Here is a 27788-nt window from a genome sequence, read left to right on the forward strand (position 1 = left end):
TGATACAAATGGCCGCTGTATTTTTGCTAAAGTGACAGTGACACAGATAAGGCAAAGAGCTGAGGGGCAGGACACATCAGGTGGGAAGGGGGAGACCGTGCAAAATGGCAGTCTAACAGAAAATCATCCTTGTAACAACAGCCCCTTCCCTCCCGAGTTAGGTGGGCCCTCGGGCCAGTGTATGGGCAGAAAAGCAGATTTGTGTCCTTCAGAAGGGAAATGTAAAAAGGGGAAAGCTCTAGTTGAAGGGCAGTGAGAGGGGCTGGAGTGGGAGAGAAGGTCTCTCCTGGCCGGTGATCTGGGTGCAGTAAGGGCACTCTGAAAAGGCAGAGTGGAAATGCAGGGCTGGAGGGGCATGGGCACAGGTTTGGGGGCTCCTTCTAGCCTCTACCATGTTGCCCCCTTCCCCAAAGCCCTTACAGGGGCAGAAGCACATTCCCCGTGACCCTGAGTCTGGCCTCATTTGGGAAGTCTTCTGGGGTGTATGGATGCCTGTGTGTGTGAGTGAGATGGGTGGGGGGCCACGGCTATCTGGCTCTAGCACACTCATGGGAGACCAGCTCTGGGAACGACAGGATGGGGTGCTGGGATGGGGGCTTAAGAGGTCTCTGCTAGATATTCCTGAACTGACCTCCCCAGGTGCCCACCCTGGCCTTGGGAAGAGAGTGCCTAGGGCAGCAGGGATGGAAACCCGTGCCTGCAGCATCGGTCCAGGCCTCACGGCCCTACCCCTTGACCTCTTGACTTTGTTGCCCTGGCCTTATGTACAAAGATTCCTCACTGCTTGCTAAGAAAATAGATCCAGGCCGGGCACAGTGGCTCATGCCTATAATCCCAGCACTTTGGAAGGCTGAGGCGGGTGAATCACCTGAGGTCCGGAGTTTGAGACCAGCCTGGCCAACATGGCAAAACCTTGTCTCTACTAAAAACACAAAAATTTGCCGGGCATGGTGGCAGATGCCTGTAGTCCCAGCTACTTGAGAGGCCGAGGCAGGAGAATTGCTTGAACCCGGGAGGTGGAGGTTGCAGTGAGCCGAGATCGTACCACTGCACTCCAGCCTGGGTGACAGAGTAAGACTCCATCTCAAAAAAAAAAAGGAAAGAAAGAAAAGAAAACATCCATTTGAAAAGGTCTAAAGCCGCCCTCTGGCCAGGCGGATGAGCAACATGGCAGGATTCCCTCTCTACCACACTCGGGTTTCCTCGAAAGGGGATGGGCAGGACAGCTTCCTGGGAGACCAGACTCGTCCTGCTGTGTATTTTCTGCCACAGTTCTGGCGTCCCCAGGGGGTGGAAGTAGCCTCTCCCAACGTCTCAGAGGCTGAGTCCAGGTCCTAAGGCCCACCCAGGGTGCAGAGACCTCACCCCCTGGGTCAGAAATCGCTGAGGATGCTGATGTCAGCAAAGTCAGCCCGGTAGCGGTGGGCATAGAGGCTGAGCAGGAAGGCCCACTTGAAGGAAATGAAGCTCCAGACGCTGGAGAGGTAGTAGCTGGTGGGGTCTGTGAGGCCTGCAGGGAGAGAAGTGCCGACAGTGACTTCAGCAGGCCCTGCCCTCGGCCTCTGCACTGGCCACAAGGCCAGGGCCACTCTCCCCACTCAACATCCCTGCAACGTCCCGGCAGCTGAACCAACCCTTCAGAAAGACATCGTGATGGAGGTTTTAGAGCCATGGTCCCCAACCTTTTTGGCACCAGGGACTGGTTTTGTGGAAGACAATTTTTCCACAAAAAACTTGGGGGGATGGTTTGGGGATGAAACTGTTCCACCTCAGATCGTCAAACATCAGATCATCAGGGGCACGCAACCCTCACATGCGCCTCACAACAGGGTTTGCGCTCCTAATGCCCGCCGCTGACGTGACAGGAGGCGGAGCTCAGGCGGTAAGTCTCGCTTGCCCCTCACCTGCTGCGCGGCCTGGTTCCTAACAGGCCACGGGCCATTACTGTTCCACGGCCTGGAACAGTAGAACGGAGCTGGGGACCGTTTTAGAGTATTCCAGGATTTTCAGGCAGGAGGCCGTGGGGATTAGGGAAGGGCAGGGCTGGCTAATCACAGGTCTGTATCATCCACTCCGCTTTTGTGACAAGTACCCTAGGCCACTTCCAACCTGCTTTAGTTAGCATCAGACTCCAGGAAGAAGGACCTCTGGTTATTTCCAGCCACAGCCACCAGAGGGCGCTCCCATCCCAGAGCTGGGCAGAGACTAATGGGTCCCAATATCATGAGTGCTTGTATGGGCTATGCACTGCTCAAGACTTCACATCAGTTTCATAGAATCCACCCAACTTGGGAGGTGGGGACTTGTTTTCTCCACTTGAACCATAACAAAACCCGTGCCCAGGGAGGTTAAGTAATTCACCCAGTCTCTTTGGAGGTAACCTGTGGAACCAGGATGGGAATGCTGCTAAAATCCCCGCTGCTGTCCCTCCCATGCCCTCTTTCCCTGGGACCCGCCCTCACTCTGATGCCGGGTGATGGCCAGCACGAGGAAGGTGCAGAAGGCAGCGATGGAGACGGCCGAGAAGAGGATGCCCACGAAGAAAAAGCCGCGCAGCCCCTTGAGCCAGGTCCTCCAATAATCTTGCATGTACATCACGTGTGTCACCAGGACCCACAGTGCCAGCACCCCTGCAGGAGAGACACATCAGGGCCCATCCCCAGGGTGCTCCAGAGCCCTGCAGATCCACTAGGCCAGGCCTATTTGCATAAGAATACCAAGAATATGGTCTTGTCACTCATTCCCTCATTGAATGGAGTTTTCCTTTTCGGGGGCTGTGATATCAGAAGCAGGTAAGAGACTGGGCTGCCTGCTAGTAAGCCCAACATTAGAGAAACCTGCAGAAATACAAAACCCTACCATTCTCTCTCATTTTATTTTGTTTTGGAAAACACGAATACCTCTCACAAAAATGTTATGTTAATTCATGTTATTTTTAGTATTATTTTAAAATGCTAAAAAATGTTCTGTTTTAACTTCTAATATAGTATGTATCAATAGCTAAAACCCACATATATAAAATTTGCATGGAGTTTCACTACTTTTCAAGAGGATAAAAGGATCCTGAAAACCAGAAAGTCTGTGCCTCAGCAGCCCAGCCTGCTTTCTGGGGACTTGTCACTGTCTACCCTGAGGGCCACAGAACAGGGAAGCCCTGCTCCTGCCCCATGCTCCTCCTCCACCCAGCCCTCAGAGGCCACAGTCTCAAAGTCACAAGGCCTGCAGGGCTGTTCCCAAACTGCCTCAGTTGGTTTTGCAGGATAAGGAGGTCCAGCCATGAAGACTCCAGGACCACCCAACCCCTGAGTGGCCTTATTGTTCTTGGCCAGACCTCATGCCACTCCCTCCATTTTGCGGCAAAGGGCAGGCCATCACCATCTGCACCGCCCCCCACCCCCACTGCCCCCAGCTTTTCCTGGGCCTGGCCTCTGCGCCTGGGTGGACACTTCCTCTAGGATGCCAGCTGCCACCCAGCCAATACAATACAATACAAAACAACCCTCTGTGCCAGGCAGTGCCTGCTGGTGCAGCCCAAAGAGTGGAACAAATATCAACTCCATTGGCAAGGGTCTGGGCAGGGCGGTGGATCCCGGCAAGGGACGAATGAGGAAAGAGGCAGAGCCAGCTGCAGACTCTCAGCTGGTTGGGCTGCAAGGTGTGGGCCACTCAGGCCGCTGCATCCTAGGAGTCAGGAGGCCTTTCCAAAAGGCAGCTGCACACACACCACTCAGAGTAGTTACCAAATGTGCACAGGAAGGATAAGCATCTGGTTGGGGAAAGTGGTTATCTCTGGCAATGGAGGCAAGGAAGGGAAGTTGATGGGGTGGTGGGGGTGGGGAAGTGCTTTGAATCTATAGGAATCTATGCTATTTTGTTTTTTAGGCTGGGTGGGAAATCTATGCTATTTTATCTATGCTGTTTTCTTAGGCTGGGTGATGAGTATAAGGGTGTTTGTTAAATCATCTATCCTTTTTGGTGTGCCTAAAATATTTCATAATTTGTTTAAGGGGGAAAAAGGCAGGGGGAAGCTAGTCACCGTGGAGCTACCAGCTCAGAGGCTGTCCCAGTTTGGCTGTCCCCAGGCAGTCCAGTGAGGAACAAAAACCCATGAGACTCCAAGCTAAGAAACCGGGAGCCTGGCACTGCTGTGTCCCAAAGCCTTGGTGTTTCCACATCTAAAAATGGGTGGGCCCAGGGGTCCTACCAGTTTAGGTAACCGGCCCAGGGTTCTACCCCAGTGAGGGTGAAGGCCTACCAAGCCTACAGCTTCCCTCAGCCCCTGCCACCGTTTGACCCCCCGAACACTCTCCCAGCTTTGCCCCTGCCTACCTCCACTCTTCCTCAGGGGGTGGGGGCCTGGAATGTGGGTCCCCCTCCCACTGAGATCAGGGTGGGCCAGGACAAGCATCTGTCCCTCCCCACCTAGTCTGGATGCTGGAGTGGACCAGGGGTGGACAGGACAATCATCCCGCAGCTTCCTCTTACCTCTGACAAGATCTGGATTTTTATACCAGCCACCTTTCCCAGAAGTCCCTCCCACTCCTCACGTGTGTCCCATGTTTTCGTCTGAGGGAGCTGTTTGGTTTATAAAGGGCCCTGGGAACAAGGTGTGTTGTCACTGAGCACACTCAAGGACCGGTCTGATGGGCACCTGCCTGGAACAGGTCCCCTCGCCCTCTGTCTCCTCCTTCCACAGAGGGGTTGGGGAAGTTGAACTCTAAGATGCTTTCCCACTCAAAGATTCTAGAAGCCAGCTTGGGAGAAAAATAAGGTCAGAACAATTCCTCTGTGACTCAGCAGTTTCTAGGTTAGGAAATGCTGAAACAGGGGCCTGTGAAGATGCCATCTCTTAGTCCACTGATCACGATCCAGTGGTTCCCCAAAACTCCCACCCCCATGTACATGCACATACCAAAGAGGGCTGAGGGCAGGAGGGAGAGGAAGACAGCCATTTGGGGGCGTTTCGGGCCCTGTTCTTTGTGAATAACAGGCATGGTTTACCCATCTCTCATCTTCCCTCAACCTTGCTCCAGGCCCTGCACAGAGGCCTCCCCTCCAGATAAACACACATCAAGGTTGGAGGCAGGCCTGCTGCCCACGCCCTGGCTCCCACCACCCTCCTGGGAAGGGAGCTCTCCCCCAGCCCTACCCAAGGGGGTCACTGAAGGAGGTGGAGCCCCTCACTGGTCCCCTCCCACACATCAGGCAGGAGGCAATGTATCTCCCTAATACCCTTCCCTAGCACACTTGGGGACTCTAGGAAGCCTGGTTTGTAAAACTCGGGGTGGAACGGACAGGTCCCCAATCCCACCTGGCTGCAAGCCCACACCAGACCACACCGTTGCTCCATCCTACCTGTTCCAAGGAGCAGAGCCCCCGCTTGGCCATGGGAGCTTATTGGCTCACAGCCAATAAGCTGTGGGTAAGGAAGGCATAGGGTAGGGCGGTGAAAGCATCCCCAGTGGCTGGGCTGGAGGTGAGGAGACAGGAGACACGCGGGGGATCCCACAGGGTAAATGCAGACAAGAAGGACGCTGGGCCTAAGTCCTTCCTTCCTAGGAGGAAGACAGTCCTGGAGCCCCAGGGCTCATGCTCACAGCTCACGTGGGAAAAACATAGAGCTGTTCAGACTCCAGGAGCAACTCTCCTTTTTCTCTTTCCTTGGTCTACTAAACCCAGAGCTAGAGGCGGTGTTTTCCCCCAGTGCTCCCACAGCAAAGCTAGACCAGGTAGATCCAACCCACACCTGCCCGCCTCCCCAGGAAAACCAGCCTTGCTTCTGCCACTGCCTTTCTGCAAAGCCACTTCTTCGAAGGTACCCATCAGGATGGGAGAGGGTATCCCCACCCGTGAACACTCTGCCCACCAGACCCAGGGGCTCCATGACTCTGCCCCAGAAACCGGCACACCCAATCAGTCCATGCCTGGCCCAACACAGGAGAAGGAGCATGCTGGGGCTACCCTTGGGTGACTCAGCAGATTCTGAGCTATAAAATACTGAGTCAGAAGTAGGGTGCTCACAAGTTAGTAAATCTGCTGACACTTTACCCCCAAAAGAGGAAGAAGGCTGACTAGCCACAGACCCTCTGAGAACCCACTCATGGTGGGGAAGGTCGGAGGCCCAGGCTTGGCAACCCCTCTCCCTGCCACCATCCACCACCACCACCACTACCAAGTAGTTTTGGCTCTTCCATAGCCACTGTCAAAGATCAGACCATCAGGGAGATACCAGGACCCTCCTCCAGCTGGCTGCTGCCCTAGCGCCTCTCTCTGAAGGCAGCTCCACAGCTGGCCTGCCTCATAGGCCAGGGGAAGCCTGTGGGGTGGGAGAGAGGGCAGAGTTGGGTCGGAAGAAAACCCCAGGCAACTCCCAAGAGTATAAGAAAGAAGGCCTTTTCCACAGCCCTCTAGGAGGCAGCTGGAGACTCAGGGAGTGGGCAGCACTGCAAGATTTCAGATCCAGAGGGAAGTCAGATGTCTTTCGGGGACATCTCCTCCCACTCCTAATTGATGAGGAAACTGTGGCCCAGGATGGGGTCAAACGGCCAGGTAGGGCTCACCGCCACTTGTACCAGGCCAGACTCAACACAACCAGCTGAGATCCCAGGCTGGCCCTCCCTCCTCATCCTTCTCTCGCCTTCGGTCTTAGCAATGCAATCATAGGGCTCTGACACCGCCTTCCAGAGGGGAAAGCAACAGGACCAATAGGAAACAAAAAAGTGGCAGGGAGAAGTGAACCTTGAAAAACATGGAGGGTGGCGGGGTGCAGAGGGGAAAGGAACTAGGGCTCTGTAGATAATGCGCAGAGATGGGCCAGTTGTCCTCAGGATCCCACAGGTGGTGAGGCAGCTGGGCAGGCAGAGAACACCCTAGCCAGGGTGCCCACTCCCCCCTTCTTGGTGACCCAGTGCTTTGTTGGCATTGTGTAGGGTGGGGCCATGTATGCCCCTCTTCGAAGGCATTAACCCCACCTCATGCTGCGACTCTACCCAGGGATGGCACTCAGCACGCCCTGTGGCAGTGAGTAAATCGGTTATTTTTAGTTATTCCATTTAGGGTTCTTTTGGCAGAGGATTTTAGCAATGGAATATGATCATCATATGTAAAAGTATTATCCTTATACGTATTTTCTTCCCAAAGTCCTTTCCTACACATATTATTTCATGTAGCTGTGTAATCCCGGGTAAGCAATTTATTTAACTTCAGGCCTCAGTTTCCTTATCTGTAAAATGGACATAATAGTAAGGCCTACTTCATGAGACTAATGTAAGGATTAAATGAAATAAGGGAAGCAGGTTGCTTAACATAGTACCTGACACATAGAAAGCATTTTTTAAAATGTTAGAAAGTAGAGATAATATTTTTCATCTTCATACCAATTCTATGGCACAGAGAGGTTAAACTGTGAACCCAAATGTGCACAGCAAGGAGCACTGGTCAGCCCAGAGCCCCCATCAGCAAACCAATGCTTCCCCTTCCCTCCCAGAAGCACAGAAAGGGCGGCTGGGCTGCAAGATTTGGCAGACCTTGGCTGAGGAGCCACAGCAGACGGGTGGCAAAAAGGCACCAACATGGGTGGAAAGAGAATGTCCAGTTTCTACGAGATCCCTAACGCGGTCCTCCCTGTGGGTCTCGGCAGAGGGATCTGCGGGGGAGCCCTCCAGAAGGAGGCAGATGGGCTTCCCTAGCCACCCCTAGCCCTCTTCCTTTCCCACTTCTTCCCTCTCTGCCCTCACCCAGCACCCAGGGAAGGGGCGCCCTGGGGGCAGGGGATCCCTCAGAACAAGCGTGTGTGTGTGTGTGTGTGTGTGCGCGCGTGTGTGTTTGGGGATAGGAGGGGACCAGCGCTGCGGGCGCGCGGAGGGGACACTGTCGTGGGGCAACTGGGCGGAGGGCGACAGGCAGTGTGCCGTGACAGATAACCCGGGCGACGCGGCAGGTCTGTGCAGCCGGCAGTGGCGGGCCGTCGGCACCCCCGGGTGGCGCCCGGGCGGGCATCGGGTCCCGGAGGCACCCAGGAATGCCCAGGAGCCCGGGCCCGCGTGGGGCCTGCCGCCGCCAACCGCTGTTTTCGAGTAAACACTCCACCACCCGCTCCGCGGGAAGCGTCCTGAAGCAGCTGACAGCGCCCGCCCCGCAGCCGCGCACCCGCCCCGCGCCGCCCAGCGTCCCGGGGTACCTGCGAGCCCTCCCATGGCCGCGGTCCCCGGCTGTCGATAGACCACCGTCCAGACGAGGAAGATGGAGAAGCCGGCCACGGAGCTGATGCCGGAGTAGGCGGCGCGGAGGCCGAGCTGCAGCCGGGACGGGGCCATGGGGCTGCGGCGCCGGGCGGGCAGAGGGCGAACGCGGCCGAGAGTCACAGGTGCAGGGCCCGAAGCCGCCAGCCGGAGCCGCGGGAGCCGCCAGAGCAGCCGGCGCCCCGCGCTCCGCCCCCGGCCCGCCCCCCGCGCCGCCGGCACAGCGCCCTCCCCGGCCGGAGGCCGCCCGCGCCCGGAACCGCAGACGCCACCGCCGCTTCGCGAAGCCGCCGTGTCGTTTGGGGGATGCCTGTTAAAAAGGCGGATTCCTGGGCCCATCCCCAGACCCGCCGTGTCAGGATAGTTGGACCTTGGAAGGGACCGGAAATATGCCTTTATGCGAGCCAGCCGCGGGGATTAAAAATCTTTACCTCTGAATAAGAGGCGTATTTTCGTTTAAAATCAAAATTTAAATTTCTTGTTAAAAATTAATATGTAAAACTTAAGAAATATTAGAGTACGCTGTGAATAGAATTCCTTCCTCCCGTCCTTCTATCAACCAGGTTCCCTCCCACCATATCGCAACGGATTTCTCCACACACTGAAGTCTGGGAACCCCTGCGACCATCACCTTCTGACTGCAAACACTCTATCCTCACGCACAGCTCCCCACAAATCCCTACTTTTTTTTTCTTTTTTTTTTTTTTAAACAGAGTCTCACTCTGTTGCCCAGGCTGGAGTACAGTGGCGCCATCATAGCTCCGCATCCTCCAACACCTGGATTCAAGCAATGCTCTCACCTCAGCCTTCCAAGCAGCCAGGACTACAGGTGTGTGCCATCACGCCTGGCTAGTATTTTTTGTTTATTTTTTGTAGATATGGGGTCCTGCTATGTTGCCCAGGCTGGTCCCCAACTCCTGGCCTCAAGCTGTCTTCCCACCTCGGCCTCCCAAAGCGCTAGAATTACAGGCTTGAGCCACTGCAACCGACCTCACCTTTCCTTTTAACGGCACAAGCCTCATCCTCCCAAACCCCTCACCCTGACCCTGGGGATCACACCACTGTAAGGAAGAGACTGATCTGCAGCAGCACTGAGCTCCCACGTTGAGCCCAGTTTCCGGCCGGGAGCTGGAGGGAAAATCCCGGCACAATAACAAGGGCTCTGCCACAGCACTTAGGATCCACATGGGGAGACCCATCATATACCTGCACAAAACATAACCAATACCCCTTGCATTAGTTTTGTTTTTTTTGTTGTTGTTTTTTTTGTTTTTTTTGCTGCTGTAACAAATTACCACAAATTTACTGACTTAAAATAACACAAACTTCTTATTTTACAGTTCTGTAGGTCAGGAGTCCAAATAATGGTCTCACTGGGCTAAAATCAAGGGGACATCAGGGTTGCCTTGTTTCTGGAGGCTCTAGGGGAAAATCAGTTTCCTTGACTTTTTTTTTTTTTGAGACGGAGTCTTGCTCTGTCACCCAGGCTAGAGTGCAGTGGCGCGATCTCAGCTCACTGCAGTCTCTGCCTCCTGGGTTCAGGTGATTCTCCTGTTTCAGCCTCCTGAGAAGTTGGGATTACACGCTTCCACCACTACACCCAGCTAATTTTTGTATTTTTAGTAAAGATGGGGTTTCACCATGTTGGCCAGGCTGGTCTCGAACTCCTGACCTCAGGTGATCCGCCCACCTCAGCCTCCCAAAGTGCTGGGATTACAGGCGTGAGCCCACCGTGCCCGGCCACCTTTTCCAGCTTCTAGAGTGAGGCTACCCACATGCCTTAACTCCCTCTTCCTCCTTTTCCCTTCTAAGGACCCCTGTGATTGAGGGGATAGTCCAGGATAATCTCCCCATCACAAGATCCTAATTTCATCACATCAGCAAAGTAAATCCCTTTGCCGTGGAAGGTGACATATTCATAGGTTCTGGGATGAGGACGTGGACATCTTTGGGGGCCATTATTATCCCACCCACCACACCCTCTCTGGAACATAAACTTCATGAGCAGGGACGGTGCCAGTTTTGTTCACATCAACATCTAAAAGCGTGCCTGGCATATAATGACCCCTTAATAAATGTTTGTTGAATAGGTGAGTGTGAGTGAATGAAGGTAAGAATAAAATAAGAACAAAAGCAATTATACACAAGGAATCTAGACAGGGTGTGCTTAATTGCCAAACAAGGGATGTAAACCAGTGTTAAGCACATTTGCCTCACTCTAGAATAATCTGGGAGCTTCTTTAAAAATAAAAAAATAAACCCAGCCCCACCCCTGCCTATTAAATTTTGAATCTTGGAGTGTGTATTTTAATGAGAAGTGATGTCAAGGCTGTGAGCTCAGCACCAGCCCTCCTTTAGGAGCCGCTGGTGGAGAGTAAGTGCTGGTCCTGTGGCGGAGGGAGCAAGCCCCGTGGTGCGGAGTGCATTGCCACGGATGGCTTCAGAGCTGGCCAGGATGGACAGTACTCCAGGCAGTGGGAACCGCATGTGTGATGGCCCAGAGGAAGGAAATAACGCGGCCGCTTTGGGAAACTGTAAGTCGTTTGTGGCTGGAATGTCAAGTTTGAAGGTAGAGTAGCGGGTTTGGAGATTAGAAAGGTTCTGAACATAAAGGGCCTTGAATGCTCTGTTAAGAAGTCTGTCCCCCTCCCCTTGGGGCTGGGGGAGAAAACTTACAATTCTGTGTTTCAGAACTATGGCCAGAGTAATAGAGTGAAGGCGAACTGCCTGTGAAACACTAGAAGCAGAGAGATGAGTTGGGCAAGTTTCACCCCACAGCGCTTTAATTACCAGGTCTTTAAAATGGAGACTGCAGTAACACCTACTTCAAAGTGTTGTGATGAGGAGTGCCTGGAAGAGTGCCTAGCGCATGGCAGATACTCAATAAACATCAGGAAGTAGAATTAGTAGCAGCAGAAGGCTGCCATGGCAAGAGAGGATGAGGGGCTTCAGAGTTGGTCCAGGCAGAAGCAGTGAGAATGGAAGAGACGAGACTGCTTCAAGAGCTATTTCAGCTATCTGAACCTAAAGGTCAGGGGAAAATTCATTAGCTGAGCAGACAGAAGGAGGAGAGCAAAAATATTATGAGTGGACATATTAGGGGTATGGGAGAGCAGTGAGCAAGCTTGCTGTGCTGGAAAGTGAGATTGTGCAAGAAAAGGAAGAGAAATAATTATGTAACAGTAGTACTAGACCAGGTTGTACAAGGCTACGGGAAGGCTTAAACGTTTTTTAAATTGTAGAAACAGTAAAGAACTATTGCAGAGCATTAGACTCAGGTGGGGTCAGAGGCCTAGCTTCACCATTTGCTGTGACCATGGGCAAGTGCCCCTAACTCACAGATGTCCAATCCAATTGACTTTCTGCCTGGAAGAAAATATTCCATATCTGCACCCTCCATAGTGGTGGCCACTAATCACATGTGGCTATTGAATACTTGATATGTGACTAGTGTGACTGAAGAACTGAATTTTTAATTGTATTTAATTTAAATTAATTTAAATTTAATGTAGTTAATTTAAATTAATTTAAATTTAATGTATTTAATTTAATTTAATTTAGTTTTATTAATTTAAGTAGCTGCACATGACTAGTGGCTACCGTGTTAGCACAGCTAGAACCTCTCAGGACTCCTGTCCCTCCATCTGTACACAGGGAATGATGACGATACATCACAGGCTTATTACAAAGATCGAGATATATTGAGATACTACACTCAAAGTGCTCAACACAGTAATTCAACAAATTATTGCTGCTGCTGTTGAAATTGTTATTGTTTTTATTGAACAGGGATTGCATGACATAAGCCAAGTCTTAGGAAGATTAGTTAGACTATATTATCCAGTTAGATTTGATGGGGGAAAATTGCAGAGGATAAAGCATTCACAAGGTTATTTCAGTGGTAAGGTGTGAGAGAATTAAGATCTTATCCAGTGAAAGACCTTGAGAATGGGAAAGAATGGAATGATTGTTGAGCCATAAAGCACATGGGTGTGCACCACACATACACATCTTCTCATATCAGCTTCCTTCCAAGGTATTCTCAGAGAGCACACTCCCAACCCAGCCCAGGACAGACACTACTGCGACCCCTACAAGATGCACAGCCATTCTGCCTGCCTGCCCCGGAAACTACTAGTGCTCCACAACACACACCAACATTGTGTGTCTCTTTCTGGGCACAGGACCTCCCAAATTTGAACTACACTTCCCAGCTTCTTTGCAGTCAAACGGATGCCATGGGATCAGGTTCTGAACAATGGAATGAAGGCAGAAGCAATGTGTGCCATTTCTAGGCTGGGCTCATTTAAAAATCTCTCATACAGCCTGCATTCCCTCTTCTCATTCTGTGATGATTTTAGAGGCCATATGTACCACATAATGGAAAGAACCTAGGCTTGAATGAATGGATGGAGCAGAGCTACCCCTGTCCCCTAGACCCTCACTGGACTGTAGAACATGAGTGAGAAGTGTCAGTGGCTTTGTTACAGCTCAGTTGTTTGTTACAGCTAACCTTATCATCCTAATACATCATCCCTCATTCCTCTGAAGTTCATCTAAACAGGTCCTATATAGATTACCCGTCTAAACCATCAATCCCTCTGAAGTCTCTTTTGAACTGGGTCCCACCAACACTAAGACAGATTTCTAACTCCCCATCTGCAGACATCTTGCCTGCTGACATTCCTTTCTCACTCCCCCCAGAAACACACATTCCAGACATATCTTCTCCCACAATGCTAGGTCAAGGATACACCTACTGAGCTATCTTCCAGATGATTGAGTTTATTAGACATGTCAGGGCTTCCTCCTCTCTTCTTAATCCCCATGCAGAGAGACCTCTGATGTCCCTGGGGCATGTCCTTGTTTACTGTAGCTCAGACCCAAACCTAGGTGTTATCTCTGAGTCCTCCCTTTCCTCTGCTCCTACATCAAATTCATTACAAAATACAGTTGGATTTGCCCTGTTCTCTCTCCATTCCCTCTGCCACCCTAGTCCAGCCACCATCATCACCACCTACCTACCTGCAGCAGCCTCCTAACTGGTCCTCCTCTGTTCATTCTTCCCCCTCTAATCCTCTCTCCACCCAGCAGCTGGAGCAATCTTTTAAAAATAATAACCATGGCCAGGTGAGGTGGTTCATGGCTGTAATCCCAGCACTTTGGGAGGCTGAGGTGGATGGATCACTTCAGGTCAGGAGTTCGAGGCCAGCCTGGCCAACATGGCAAAACCCATCTCTACTAAAAATACAAAAATTAACCAGGCGTGGTGGCACGTGCCTGTAATACCAGCTACTTGGGAGGCTGAGGCAGGAGAATCACTTGAACCTGGGAGGTAGAGGCTGCAGTGAGCCAAGATCGCACCACTCAACTCCAGCCTGGGCAAGATTGAGACTCCATCTCAATAAAAAAAATTTTTAAATAAATAAATAAAAATAACAACCAGAACATGGTACTCCCCTGCTTCAATCACTCCAATAGCTTCCATAGCTTTTAGAGTAAATTGATCGGGGTCTTACCAGCTCCAACCAGCCTTACCCACCCTTGCTCGTTTTACTTCAGACACATTCACCTTTCTGTTTCTCAAACGTGCCACACTTGTTCCTGTCCCAGGTTTTTTGTGCTCTGTGCCCGGAAAGCTCTTCTCTGAGTGTTTATAAGATTGATCTCTCATCATTCAAGTCTCAGCTCAAATGTTACCTCCTCAGAGGATTCCTTGCTCTGTCTTATTTCCTCCTCCACAGCACTTATCATGACAAAAAGTTGTATTTTTACTTTCCACCCCTACTCCTGCTGTCCCTATTGGAATATAATCTGCAGGAAGGCAGGGTAACTGACTCCTCCTGATTCACTGGGGACTTTTCCAGTTTTACCACAAAAAGTTCCACGTCCCAGAAAATCCCTCAACATAGGGCAAACTATGATAGTTATTCACTTTATGTCTGCCTCGATCACTTCCGTATTCTCAGTGGCTAGTATAACGCCAGGTGCCTAGGTAGGAACTCAATAAATATTCAATACATATGAAAAGAAGGGCTGAATGTCCATAAAGAATTCTTTGATCCTGGCTCTAGGGGGCAGCCTTCCCCAACCTTGTGCCTGAACAGACAGCTTTGCAGGTTGGGCTGGTAGCTTGTGTACATAGGTAGTGAGTTCCACAGGATTCTCCCTAGACCTTATGTGGTCCCCTTGCCACCCCCCCACCACCCCCACCCCAGCCCTTGTGGAGTTCACAGCTGAGGACCCTGGCTGTGGCAACCCGAGGCTGTGCCTGACACAGGTAGACTCCTTCACTCTCCCCATTCTATCCCACCCAGGCCCCCCTCCTGCAGCTTCGCCTTCCTCCTGAGGTCAGGCTCGTAGACCACAGAGCAGAAAGGGCCGTCCTAGACAGCAGCAGCAGGTGGCTGGCTGCAGGGGGCAGCTGGTCCCATCACCATGCATTCTAGGAGGTTGCAGGGAGGACTCAAATCTAAGGGTTACCTTGGACCCAGAATGCAGCTCCCCAGGGCTAGGGCTGCCTTCTGCCCCTTTAGAAGGGGTTCTCCTCAATTCTCAGGGCTAGAGTGAGACTGCTCAGAGTCTGGCTTCTCACTGAGACCCCATTTCCTCTGCCTGCCCACTGATAACCTAGAGGTCTATGCAGAGGGCAGGATGGCAAGTGAGATGTTGAGTGGAAACAGCAGGTCTTTGAACTCAGGAGCTAAGAAAGCATCAGAGGCAGGTGGCCTGGGGGGTCGGGGGAGGGGAGGGGGATTACAGGTGCAGCTGCCTGGGGAGGGCAGCACGAAGGAGCTGGGGCCCAGGCCTGCCTCCCTATCTTGGTGTTCTCTAGCGATCTCCATCTCCTGACCTGAACCCCCAATCACAGGTACCTGATCTGATTCTCTTTCACCTTTTACTGAGGGAGCTGTTGCTGGATGGGGAGGGCGGGGTGGATAAAGCCTGCAATTCACCTCCACAGGGACTTGGACTTGGGGGCAAATGGGGCTGACTGACTTCCTTGACTCCTTGGAAGCTGCCAGGGGCTGGAGAAGGGCAGGTTGCAGCACTGTGAGGAGTGAGAGAATAACAAGGCTTGAGGGCAGGAGGGGAGGGCATTAGCTCTTCCCCGAGGGAAAAGCCTGGCAGAGGGGTTCATCAATATTTGCCCTTTAGATCTGAGTTTGAGAACTGGCTTTACTGAATGAGAAAGTCACCATGGAGCCTTCATCAGTGCACGTGGGTCCCCCTCTAGTCCAGCTGCATGGGCACTGGGTGAAGGAAAAGACTAGAAATAAGGCTCTTACCTGTGCTTAGTCCAGAGCAGGGGCCCCAAGAATGGCACCCTAGAGAGACTTGAGTGGCCACATCTCATGATACTTCTTGGAAGAGGAAGGGTTGGACAAGAGATGGAGTAAGACAGTGGGAGGAATGGCAATTGGTCAAGAACTGGGTGGACAGGCCCCAGAAGGGAAAGACAGATCTTGGGAAGCTAAGAGGGAGGTGAGAAAAAGCCATGGCAGGAGGGGGAGAAACTTGGTTACTATTAATGCAGGAAACCTCTCCTGAGGGCCTTCTATGTATACGGCACTGACCACGCAAGGCACGCATTTTTGAGTACAGCAGAGCGGCTCTCACCCTCTGGTAGCTAACATTCTCCTGGAGGAGGCAGCATGCAATACTTGTGCAATGCTTTGATTTCAGTGTGGTGAGTGCCAGGCGTGTGGCAGAGAAATGACGCCCTGCAGGGGGGGAAGTCTGACACAGGCCAGGCCCTGAGGTGGGTGCAGAGCCAGACTCAGGGGCAGTGACAGGCCAGAAGCTGCCACTTTGCCTGGCCCCCAGGGCCCGCAGGCACCCTCAGCTGAGGCCCCAGGAGGCTGGGCTTGGGGAGAACTGAAGCAGTTGGGGAGATTAAGTCAGGATTCGGTCCAGCCCTGCAGTGTGTTACGTGGAGCTCACGGACCAGGCTCCCCACTTCCACTAGAGGCAAAGCAGGCAAAGTGGCTAGAGCAGGAGGGGCTGAGGCTGAGGGCTGGGAAGGCAGAGCAGTAGGGCTGCCTCTCTATCCCCCGCAAGGCCTGAGGGGGGCCTGTGCCTTCTCTCAGGCAGAACTGAACTTTCCCTTACTTCTGTTTCCTTCTCTGGACCCCACTTTTCTGTTTCCTTCCCCACTTTTCTGTTTCCTTCCCCACTTTTCTGTTTCCTTCTCTGGACCCCACTTTTCTGTTTCCCTCTGTGGACCCCACTTTCTGTTTCTCTCTCTGGACCCCACTTTTCTGTTTCTCTCTCTGGATCCCACTTTTCTGTTTCTCTCTCCAGACCCTCATCTTTGTACCCTCCCCTAATTTATTTTTTTTTTTTTTTTTGAGACAGAGTCTCGGTCTGTTGCCCAGGCTGGAGTGCAGTGGTGTGATCTTGACTCACTGCAACCTCCGCCTTCTAGGTTCAAGTGATTCTCCTGCCTCAGCCTCCCGAGTAGCTGGGACTATAGGTGCACACCACCATGCCCAGCTAATTTTTGTATCTGTAGTAGAGACAGGGTTGCACCGTGTTGGCCAGGATGGTCTTGATCTCTTGACCTCGTGATCTACCCGCCTCGGCCTCCCAAAGTGCTGCGATTACCGGCGTGAGCCACCGCACCTGGTCTAATTTCTTACCAAGTTCTCTCTGAAGGGAGGAAATGGGCAGTAGATCTGATGCCAGGAAAACTTTGGCCTATTCGGTTTCCTCTCTGACCCCAGCACTTCCAGAGTGGGATTTGGGGGTGGGGTGACTCTGCTCTGATGCTGGGAAGGGGACCTTAGCCCTAGCCTGCTTTCCTGGTTACCCACATCCTCCCCCTGCCCCCAGCCAGTGCTCTGGATCCAGCCTGACTGACCAGGCCTGAGAGACAGAACTGGGCATCTCCTAAGCAGGGGCCAGGGCTCTGCTAGGACCCCTCTTTCAGGCTCCTGCAGTCGCCCCTACCAAGACTCTGAAACAAAAGGACAAAGTGGGCACAGGGTTTGAGTCCTGAACAGAGCCGTGGGCCCGGGATGAGTTGGAAGATGGGAGCACTTAAGACAGAGGTTTTGGGAAGGCTGGGAAAGTTGCAAAGAGGGGAGTGGTGGGAGGTAGTAGGTAGTGTGGGTGTTCAGCCTCAGAACAGAATACAGGGGTGAGGAGAAAAGTGACTCTTAGGGAAAGTGGCCATGACTGGAATGGGGCAGCCACTGCAGAACACTGATCACTCAAGGTCAGATGCAGTGTCTCCTGGGACCCACACAAGACACACACACACACACACACACACACTCTCTCTCTCTCTCTCTCTCTCTCTCTCACTCTCTCCTTGAGAAGCAGAAGTTAGGGGAGAAAGCAGTTACTCGTTTCTATACATTCCTGTAACAGTAAACTTGCCGGGAGGCAGGCTGCTTCCCTCCCTTCTAGGGGCATCTCCAGCCCTGCCCGTCTTCGCCTGCTCTTCTGGCTTCTCTCACCCTGTGCCTACCCTCCAGCCCAGCATCACCACCTCAGGTCTGTTCAGCGACTGTTTCCTCATCTCTGCCATGCATGGCTAGCTTGAGCACCAGCCAGAGGAATGTGCCTCCAAGAGAGTGTGGGGTTCCTGCTTTCGCCTCTGCAACTTCCTGCAGCTCCCAGCCCTGACTGTGAGCCCCAGCTTGCCCACATTGGCCTCCTAGAGGAGGCAGGAGCCCATCCCTCCTCTCCCTCCCATCACTGTCATAAGTGGCTCATGAGTGACTGGTTGTGACCTGTTAGTCCTAGGAAGGTTTGGCTTGGTGCCCATCAAGGCTCCAGCTCCCTGCCCCTGCCCCCCACCCCAGGAATGGGCAAGGGAGGAGATGGAGGAACTGAACTGGAACCGCCCTTGGGGGATGGAGCGGGGGCAAGAGTCAGAGGGCCTTAAACCATGCAGAGCCAGGAGGTAGAGTCCAGAGGAGGATACCTGGCTCTCTGCTCAATCTCTTCCCACTGTTGACCAACCACAGGCAAGGTCGACTCCTAGGGGTATTGTGGGAGGCTCAGCCGCAGGCCAAGGTCCTGGCACAGCCCTTATATCCCCTACAGCTTTATCTCCCAGCTGGCCTCCAAGCTGGCCATTTCCCGCAGTCCCATGGGAGGCCTATTAGTGAAATTTTCTGCCATCCTCCCTCTCTCCATCCCACCAATCACCCTCAAATGTCACGGCTGAGCCTTGTGAACAAAGTTGACAGCACAGGATAGAGGAGAAATGAGTAGGAGACAAGAAGGCAGCAAGGAGGGAGGGAGAGATGTCATGAAAGGCCTTGAAATTGAACTGGGAAACTAGCTCCTCTCCCTTCCTCCCTGCTGAGGCTACGGGCCCATAGCAGGCACCAGCTGACTGCCCACTGTTCCTGTTCATTTCATTTCCACCCGTAATCACTAAGCATCAGCTTCATGCCAGACACTGTGCTGGGGAGGGAGAGCCAATCAGATTAGTGTGTTAGGGAGATAAACGATAATTCCAATAGGCTCTGGGGCCCTGAAGATTTGGGACAGTGTCTGCTACTCAGTTTGAGCTCTCTAGTTTACAGCAAAGTTCCCCGGCACCTACAGTAAATGTTGTTGAATGAATTCAAGATTTCTTGAAGATTCTTGTGGCATTGCATAGTAAGGACTGAGCGAGGCAAGGTTGATAGTAGCAATCAGGGCAGGAGGTAGCAGTGCACAATGGTGTTTAGGAATATGGACTCTGCAGTTAGACTGCCTGAGTCTGGCTATACTACTTATTAACTACATGACCTTGGGAAAGTTACTTCGTCTCCCTGTGACTCAGTTTCCTCACTTGCAAATAGGAATTGTTCTGAGGATAAAAAGATGTATATAAAGTGACTAACATAGTATTCTGCACATAGTAAATACTGGAAGAGACCATTATTGGGCTAGAACAGTTGCAGTGGGCATAACAAAGAGATGCAAGAGATGCTTCACTGGTTGAATCAACCTGACTTGGTGGCTGGCCGGATGTGGGAGAAGGAGGAATGCAGGGTATCAGGCTCCTTGCTTAGGCAGTGGTGGAGTTTGGGAACAGGGAGCTGGGAGAGGCAGAGCAGGAGGAGAGGCCCCCTGGGGCAGGAAGGGAGTATGAGGTTCCTGTGAAGATCCAGGAAACTATGGGCTCAGCTTGTGTAGTGCTCAGCAAAGAGGCAGAGGTGGGGAAAATCAAGCCCAGAGTCAAAGCCTGGTCTGAGAAGCCCCCTTCACCTTCCCACCCTCCTGAGCTATCCATGGGAGCCGCTGCCACCTGCTTGAAGGGAATGCGGGAGGGTTCAAGGAAGTCTGTGCTCTGGCAGGAGCTCATTGTCCGAGTAGAGTGTATTCAGGGGTCCTGCTGTTTAGCTTCCATCATCTGTACCAAGGTGTGGGCAAATGGCTGTGGATATGAGTTTTTCCCCCTTTATAGGAGCTGTCAGTATGTTTCAGAGGCAGGACTGCAGAGTGGTAAAACACACAGGGTAGAAACCACCTGGGCAGAGTCACTCATGGCTCTACCACTTCCTAGTGTGGGACCTTGGGCAAGTCATTTAACCTCTTTGTGTCTCAGGTCCCTCATCTGTAAAATGGGATAACAATAATAACAACCTTATCTAATAGGGTTGTTGTGACAATTCAATCAGTGAATATATATAAAGTATTAAGAACAGGGCGTGGTGCATGTTGACTATTGTTATTATTATTATTATTTTTGTTTTTGAGACAGAATCTCGCTGTTTTGCCCAGGCTGGAGTGCAGTGGCGCGATCTCGGCTCACTGCAAGCTCCGTCTCCCGGGTTCACGCCAGTTTCCTGCCTCAGCCTCCCGAGTAGCTGGGACTACAGGCACCCGCCACCGCACCCGGCTAATTTTTTTGTATTTTTTTAGTAGAGGCGGGGTTTCACTGTGTTAGCCAGGATGGTCTCGATCTCCTGACCTCATGATCCGCCTGCCTCGGCCTCCCAAAGTGCTGGGATTACAGGCATGAGCCACTGCACTTTATCCGTCTTAACACACCCGCCAAGCATTTAATGACAGTAACAGGAGTGTGGAGGCGGTATCAGGACATGGCATGATTGTTATCATCTTGCTTGGATGTGTTCCTCAGACACATTCCCAGTCCTCTGTCCCTTCTGGGCCTCAGCCTTGATCGATATCTGCTGAGCAGTAATTCTACTGGCCAGTCCCCATCCAGGGATCTTGAGAAGGCAAAAACCTGCCCCGTCATCTGCTTTGATGGCAGGCTGGGGGCCTTGCTGTTAGAGATAGGACAAGCTAGAAATGGGACACATAAAGATCTACTCCCTATGATCTCCCCAGGCTAGGAGCCAATAGGTAATCACCCCAGGCCCTCTTCTCAATCTCCCCAGAGAGGGGGAATGAAAAAGAGATGGAAGAAAGAAAGGCAAGAGTAGTGTTGAAGGGGAACATAGGTGGGGGAGTGGGTTTGGGACAGTTTCATTTTCACTGATTTGAGTGACTTTCTTCCAATCCTTGGCTCCCTGAGGTTCCCTGAAACCTCAACACAAACGTATTCGATTTCCCCCTTCCTTTTTTTTTTTTTTTTTGAGATGGAGTCTCGCTCTGTCACCCAGGCTGGAGTGCAGTGGCGTGATCTTGGCTCACTGCAACCTTCGCCTCCCGGGTCCAAGGAATTCTCCTGCCTCAGCCTCCTGAGTAGCTGGGATTCCAGGCGCATGCCACCACACCTGGCTAATTTTTGTATTTTTAGTAGAGACGGTTTCACCATGTTGGTCAGGCTGGTCTTGAACTCCTGACCTCATGATCCACCCCCACCTCAACCTCCCAAGGTGTTGGGATTACAGGCGTGAGCCATCGTGCCTGGCCTCAATTTCCCTTTTTTGAGTAGACTCTCGTAGGCAGTCTAGTCTACATTAGAAGAACAAATAGAATACATACAGAGTATACGCAGTATACCATGGGGAGTACGTGGAGACAGACAACCTGGATTCATGCCCCAGCTCCACCATTTACTACCTGTGTGACTTTGGCAATTTACTTAATATCCCTGAGCCTCAGTTTCCCCATCTGTGATGTGAGGATAACAGAAGTACATACCTCACAGGATCGTGGCAGGGATTAAACACATGGAAAGCACTTGAAAGAGTGCTGGCACATGATTAGCTTTTGTGGTTCTGCTGAAATGTCTACAGGTATACAAGTGTCCTGCCTCACTCCCCAGCATCTTTTCCACCTGCCCAGAGTAACGGCAGCAAGAATAGGAAATAGGGGACCCCTTTGTGCCAGTCTCAGGAAGCCTTCCTGCAAGAACTTCTAGGCCAGGGCACTGGCCCCAGCAACCCGAAACTCATGACTCCATCCCCCTAACTCTTCCCCATGCATACCTGTGGCTCCCAACTTGTCATCCTTTCCTGCCAGTTTCCAGGTTGCTCTTCCTTCTTCCAAATTACCAGAACTTGGTTGAATGGATTTGGGTCTGAGATCAGATTCATTCTCAGGCTTTCTTCCTTCCCCGGAGAGGCATTTAAAACTCCACCAGCGTTTCTTAATGTGTGGACACAGCAGATGACCTGGGGTGTTTGTTCAAAATACAGATTTTCCATTTCATGCCAATAGGATTGAATATGAATTGCTGGGGACAGAGCCTGCATTTTAGTAAGCTTCTGGGAAACACTTTTTATACATGTATACATTAAAAATGAGATTTTAATCACAATTAAAATTTCTCTCCCCACTTTCAAGAAAATAATAATTGGTGGAGGATGAGGGCTTGGCATCCCAAAATTGGGTGTATAGGCTTCTTAGAGCTACTTCTTCCCAGTCTTCTCCCCACTTTCAAGAAAATAATCATAGTGGAGGATGGGGGCTTGGCATCCCAAAATTGGGGTATAGGCTTTTTAGAGATACTTCTTCCCAGTCTGGGCTGGCTCAACAGCAAAGGGAAAAGGGAAGAGAAGGGGCAAAAAGTCCTAAAAAGCGAGGGGCAGGGAGTTTGCCTCCTTCCAAACCCTCATTATCGTCCTGAGCAATTACGGGGCGCCACGCGAGTCGCTGTCCCCGGCTACTGTCTCTCCACCCTCTCAGGAGTGGGGCGAAGAGGCCCGCGCTGGGCCATTTGCACAGTGGTGGAAACTGAGGCCCAGGGAGGCGTGGGGCCTCGGTAGCAAGCCTGCTTAGCAGGGCGCGCTGGAATTCCCGGTCTCTGCCTCAACCTACCTGGCCACCAGGGAGCGCGCGGTAGGGGGCGTGGTACTCGAACACCTTCTGCTCCCCTGGAAGCTCTGCCACAACCCCAATCTCCTCTTAGGGCCCCTATCCGTTCTGGAGAGCAGTCCTTCCTCTCCAGCCTCAGTTTCCTCAACTGCTCCCGGTGTGTGTGTGCTGGGGCAGAGGGCAGTGGGGCGTGGGTCTGGGAACGGAACTGTGGGAGGCAAGGCAGCGGGATTCCCCGCGGGAAAGCCGCCTAGTCCCTCCCCCGGGCGGCTGGAGACCCTGAACCGAAACAGGAGGCAGACACCCCCGGCCGGGAAGCGGCCCCAGCCCGGATTTCCCTCCCGGGTGGGGCCGCAATGACTCACCCCCTCCCCCCTTTCCCCGGTTTCCTTGTTTGCATTTCTCCTCCCGGCCACGTGGCGGCCAGTGCAGCCACTCACCGCCGGATCCCCGACACCCCGGCCGCTGCGGCCTACTCCACACACCTCGGGGCCGCTCCTGCCCGCTGGGGATGCTCTGGGCTCAGGCGGATGTCCACTCTAGTACCCCCGGGTGCGGACTCCAAAGCCTGCCGGTGCCCGCCCCCTTCCCCTACGCTCTCCTCTACCGTAAGGCAGGGCGCCTCCACCCCGCCCCCTCCGCCAGTCCCGGGGAGGGGAAGGGGGCGGGCGGCGCAGGGGGTGTGACAGCTCCCGCCCGGACCGGTGCCAGCGCAGCCTTGCTTCAGCGCCCGGTGCCAGCTGGCTCCTTCATCTGGGACGAAGGCGGAGGCTTGGGTCTCCTTGTCGCCGGTGGCTGGGTGGCGTCCCCCCACCACGCCCCCACCCCTCTACTCACCCAAGAGGAGACTCTTCACCGAGCCCTGCATCCTGCTGCCCTGGCAGCCAGTCCAGCTAGGCACTGGCCCAGTTCACTATACCTGGACTTACCCACTGGCACCCTCCGGATCCCCTTATCAAAGCTGATGGGGGTCGCCGGGGACCCCCCAGCCTTTTGCTAGAGCCTGCACAGCTGTGCGAGCTTGAAAAGAAACATGAAGGTGGGTAAGGTGGGGTCAGGGTTGAGGAGGAGCAGGAGAGGGCGGGAGAGGAAGCTGACACGGTGGGGAGTTTGGGTGGGAGAGAGAGGGTTAGCCAGGGCTGAGGAGGAGGGGAGAAGGGTTTGAGCCGAAGCTGCATTTCTGGGAGACCTAGTGAATCTATAGCTACATGCTGGGAGGTGATGGAGATCCCTGCAGGGGCATGGGCAGTGAGATGGGACAGAATTCCAAAGAGGACTAAGAAGGGCCTGATCTTTTCCAAGAGCCAGCTGGAGACCCCTAAGTGCGCCAGACCGGCAGGCCCCAGTGAAGGTCTTCCTGTTCCTCCCCCCAGCTCCTGGCAGGGTTGCAGCACCTCCGCCTGACCAGTCCAGAGGACTCTAAGGAAGTAGTTCTGCCTGGGGCAGTTGTACTGTGGTCCAGCCGCCCCAGTCGCGTCCCATGGCTGTCCACTTTCCTCCCCGTGTCACAGGTGGGCTGGCCAGGTGAGAGCTGCTGGCAGGTGGGCCTGGCTGTGGAGGAGAGCCCAGCTCTGGGAGCCCCGCGGGTGGGAGCCCCCCCTGACGTGGTGCCGGAGGGGACACTACTCAACATGGTGTTGAGGAGGATGCACCGGCCCCGAAGCTGCTCCTACCAGCTGCTGCTGGAGCACCAGCGTCCGAGCTGCATCCAGGGGCTGCGCTGGGTGAGTACCTTTCACCTGCCCAGGTGCCAGGGCCAGTACCAGGGCTAGAGGGGGGCCTAGATTGTGGCTTGGCATGGTGCTGGTGGCCCAGCTTGCTCTGGGGGTGTGGAGTGGTACAGCTGCCATGGACAGTGGGTCAGGAAGCTTGTCTGCAGTGTGCGTGTGTGGCTCACACAGCTGCAACGTGTGTGTGTGTGTGTGTTCTGCCCAAATGTCCCTGTTCGGGCATGGGGGGAAGGGGAAAGGGATTTGTTGTTTATCTGTCACCTCAGTGAGCTGGCATTGAGTTAGGTAATTGTGTGTTCTCTCCAGGTGAAGGTGGGAGGTATGGGGGCCGCCGGGTCAATGGGTTGGAGTGAGGTAAGCTTGGTTACAGTTCTGGGTGCGTCACCGTGGCAACATTCTCCTTTAGTGAGTTACTGAACTGTGCTAATTCTGCGTTTTGGTCTTAGGGTGAGGTGATCATGTGGACACTGCTTGGTACCTGCCTTTGGGGGACTCAGGGAAGGATTCTGAGACATTTGGAGAATCTGAGATGACCAAAGTGCCCTTTGCTAGTGAGAAACATCTCTGGACCTGAAAGAATGAAGGAGAGAGCAGGAAGGGGAAAGAATGGTGGGATTTGGGAGGCAAGATAATGGCTGTACTATCCAAATCAGCAGAGAAGCTATCCCCAACCATCCAGACTAAATAGAATAGCTTAGCTTGAGATTCAGTTATGTCTCTACTGCGTGTGTCCACCCAGGTTTCGCTATGTTGCCTAGGCAGGTCTTGAACTCCTAGGCCCAAGCAATCCGCCTGCCTTGGCCTCCCAAAGTGCTGGTATTACAGGCGTGACCCACTGCGCTTGGCCGGGAGAGTTCATTTCTTTTTTCTTTTCTTTTTTTTTTTTTTTTTAACCAGAGTCTTCCTCTGTCACCAGGCTGGAGTGCAGTGATGCGATCTTGGCTCACTACAACCTCCACCTCCCAGGTTCAAGCGATTCTCCTGCCTCAGCCTCCTGAGTAGCTGGGGCTACAGTTGTGCGCCACCACGCCCAGCTAATTTTTGTATTTTTAGTAGAGATGGGGTTTCACCATATTGGCCAGGAGGGTCTTGATCTCTTGACCTCATCATCTGCCCACCTCGCCCTCCCAAAGCGCTGAGATTACAGGCATGAGCCATCGTGCCTAGCTGAGAGTTCACTTCCTATTGGCAAGTCCTTTTGAGTAGAATAATCACCACCCTCTCCCTCCTTCCCCCTACCTTGCCCAACTGCCATTTACAGTGAGGCTGAGTTGAAAAAACTGAGACCTACCAAGATGAGGGGCTCCTCTTTGCAATCAGAACTGAGAGGAGAGTCCACGTGTCAGTCCTGGTAGAGCTGTTCTCTACTAGGGTCTTCCTTATCATGAGCCTGGGTCCTCCTCCGCTACCCCTCTGGCTCTCCGGCTCTCTGGGTCACTGGCTGTAACTATTGCCTGGAGCCAGTGGGCTGGAACCCTCCCTCCCTCCTTCCCTCTTAGGCTATAATTATTTGTGCATTTCCTGTCCCCTTCCCAGCTTGTGGAAGCAAGGTAGGGGGTAGGGAGAAGGTCAGGTGCCAGGACAATGAGGTCACTGGAGGATCCCCTGGGACCTGAAGTCTGGGAGGGAGTGGAGGAGTCCACCAAGCTGTCTCCTGACTCCCCACAGCCCCCAGAAATGAAGGGCTGGTGTGCATGGGAAGGCCAGAAAGGTGGGGGTGAAGCTTGCTGGAGTGTAAATGGGGTCAAAGGCACCAAAACAAGGCCCTTCCATGCCAGGTGGGCGTTGGTGACTAGAGGGAACTTAGATTTTTAGTGTTTAGAGGCAGGCAGCCACTCCCTCTTCTGATGACCATCTTTGGGGACTGGGGTGGGGAGGTTTCATTCCATCATGCCTATGTTTGAGAGGCTCTGGGTACCTGTGAAGCTGTACTTCTTACCTCTTGATGATGCCTTTAGCCCAGGGAAGGCTTCCATGAGGGAATGAGTGTCAGCTGTGAGCATGCACGCCCATGGTGAAGGGGTGGAGCCCGAGTCCCAGGAAGACAGCACTGCCAGTTATTGAGGCCAGACCTCCCTCTTCGAAAGCCGAGAGGAAAACCCACCAACCTCCCAGAGAAGAAGTCTGAAGACAGCTCTTTCTGTTCCTACCTAGAGCAGGACAAGAGAAAATGAAAGCGGGTTACAGTAGGCGGGCTTGCAGTTAGATACAGACTAAGATAAGACCTAACAGCTATTGCAAAGGTGACACTGGAATGGGATGGAAGAACATTTTTGGAAAATAAGAGGGGGAGGTGAGATCTTGTCTGATGTCCAGGGGCAGGGGCAAGATCAGAGTGACCTCTGGTGGGTTCTCCTAGTTCAGGGAAGTCTGAGATGATTCTCTTTGTGTAACTGTTCTTGGGGAAGTGGCCCTATTTTGTAACTCCGAGAACACACTTTCATTCAACCTATCCAAATAATAGTAGTAGCTAATAGTTATACAGTACTTATGTGCCAGACATTATTGAAAGAGGTTTGCCTTTATCACACCAAATAATTCTCACAACAGCCCTGTGAGATAGGTACTAATGTCATCATCTCCATTTTATAGATGTGAAAACGAAGCCACAGAGAGGTTAAGTGACAGGTTCAGAGTTACGCAGCTGCTAAGTGGTAAAGCTGGGCTTTGGTCCCAGGCAACCTGGCTGCAGAGTCCAAGCTCATAACCACGTAACCACCATGCTACACTTCTCTCTTGCTGCAAACAGTAACTGACACCTGAAGGCATCACCCCAGCCCCATGCACCCTTCCCCTGTCCCACCACAAGCAGCCCTAGCTTGACACCTTAGCTATGGCCCAAGGGAACTGGTCTGACAGGTTCCCAGGCTGTCTGGCTCTGTGCCTGTCTCTCCAGCCTGGCTCTGACATTCAGTGACAGGGAGTGAGGGTGGGGCAGGCCACAGTGCTGGTGCCAGGGGAGTTAGCGCCTCCTCTTCCACCCTGAACCCTTTCTGTTCAGGAATGAGGGGGGGAGTAGGTGAGGACCTTCACCTTGACCCATATCAGCTGCTTCTTCCCAACTGAGAACCCTGAAACTGACACGGTATAGCATTTTTTTTTTTTTTTTTTTGCACTGTGTCCTGGTAATAGGACCCATCATGAAATAACTAAATTTACTAAGTAGTTACTATGATCCAGGCACCATTCCAAGTACTTTATATTATTAACTTTTTGATCCTCATAACCTTATGTGATAGGTACTATTCTTATTATCAACCCCAGTTTACAGACGAGGAAACTGAAGCACTGAGAACTTCAGTAATCGGCACGAGCTCACACAACCAGATGGTAACACAAAAGCTAGGATTTGAACCCAAGCATCTGGCTGCAGAGCCCACACACTTGACCACTGCCCTTGAATAGCAGCCCTCTCTCCGCCCCATCCTAGAAAGTTGCCAGGCACACAAACATCCTGGGGGCACAGAGAGGGTAGAATAACAAACCTATCTACCTTTGTCTAACCCAGTGGTTTCCAAACTTACTTGCCCACGGAACTTGCCTGAAGGCAGAATACCTCTACTGTCTGTCTATAGCACAAAGCTGAGGAAACATGGGAATAGGCATAATGGAAGACGGTAGGGCGTAATGCTAAGAGCAT

At 52.7% G+C, this 27788-nt stretch overlaps 2 protein-coding genes across 7 annotated transcripts in view; one reads left to right on the plus strand and one right to left on the minus strand.

Annotated features, from left to right (window-relative positions):
* SLC48A1 (solute carrier family 48 member 1) lies at nt 1–27249 on the minus strand. 2 transcript variants are annotated; one of them, XM_055295128.2, is made up of 4 exons: nt 26088–27249; nt 21590–21775; nt 2463–2630; nt 1–1510 (listed from the first exon to the last, which is right to left on the minus strand). In XM_055295128.2, exons 1-4 carry the CDS (start codon nt 26149–26151, stop codon nt 1374–1376), a joined length of 555 nt encoding a protein of 184 aa, XP_055151103.1. In that variant the 5' UTR covers nt 26152–27249; the 3' UTR covers nt 1–1373. The 2 variants fall into 2 exon arrangements, with proteins under 2 accessions (XP_055151103.1, XP_055151104.1); XM_055295129.2 differs by lacking the exons at nt 21590–21775; nt 26088–27249 and adding an exon at nt 8180–8441.
* The window catches only part of RAPGEF3 (Rap guanine nucleotide exchange factor 3), a 31171-nt gene continuing 26257 nt past the window's right edge, over nt 22875–27788 (plus strand). For 2 of the 5 annotated variants that reach the window (XR_008660468.2, XM_055295115.2), the window contains exons 1-2: nt 22876–23457; nt 23792–24142. Coding sequence is in view for 3 of the 5 variants with exons in the window: in XM_055295115.2 (XP_055151090.2) it covers nt 23452–23457; nt 23792–24142 (357 nt within the window). In the remaining 2 variants the exon portion in view is untranslated. Of the gene's footprint in view, nt 23458–23791; nt 24143–27788 lie in introns of those variants that run through there. The other 3 variants (XM_063611268.1, XM_055295117.2, XM_063611271.1) reach the window with 3 other exon arrangements.

The sequence above is a fragment of the Symphalangus syndactylus genome, chromosome 10 (genome assembly GCF_028878055.3).
Source record: "Symphalangus syndactylus isolate Jambi chromosome 10, NHGRI_mSymSyn1-v2.1_pri, whole genome shotgun sequence".
Taxonomy (NCBI): Eukaryota; Metazoa; Chordata; class Mammalia; order Primates; family Hylobatidae; genus Symphalangus; species Symphalangus syndactylus.

Coding starts and splice junctions, on each gene's coding strand:
- SLC48A1 (XM_055295128.2), bottom strand. CDS start 26,151: ATGCTCACAGCTGACACTCATTCCCTCATGGAAGCCTTCCCTGGGCTA. Junction 21,776..26,087: donor GCTAAAGGCATCATCAAGAG/GTAAGAAGTACA, acceptor CAAACACCCCAG/GTCATCTGCTGTGTCCACAC. Junction 1,511..2,462: donor GGCCATCACCCGGCATCAGA/GTGAGGGCGGGT, acceptor CTCTCCCTGCAG/GCCTCACAGACCCCACCAGC.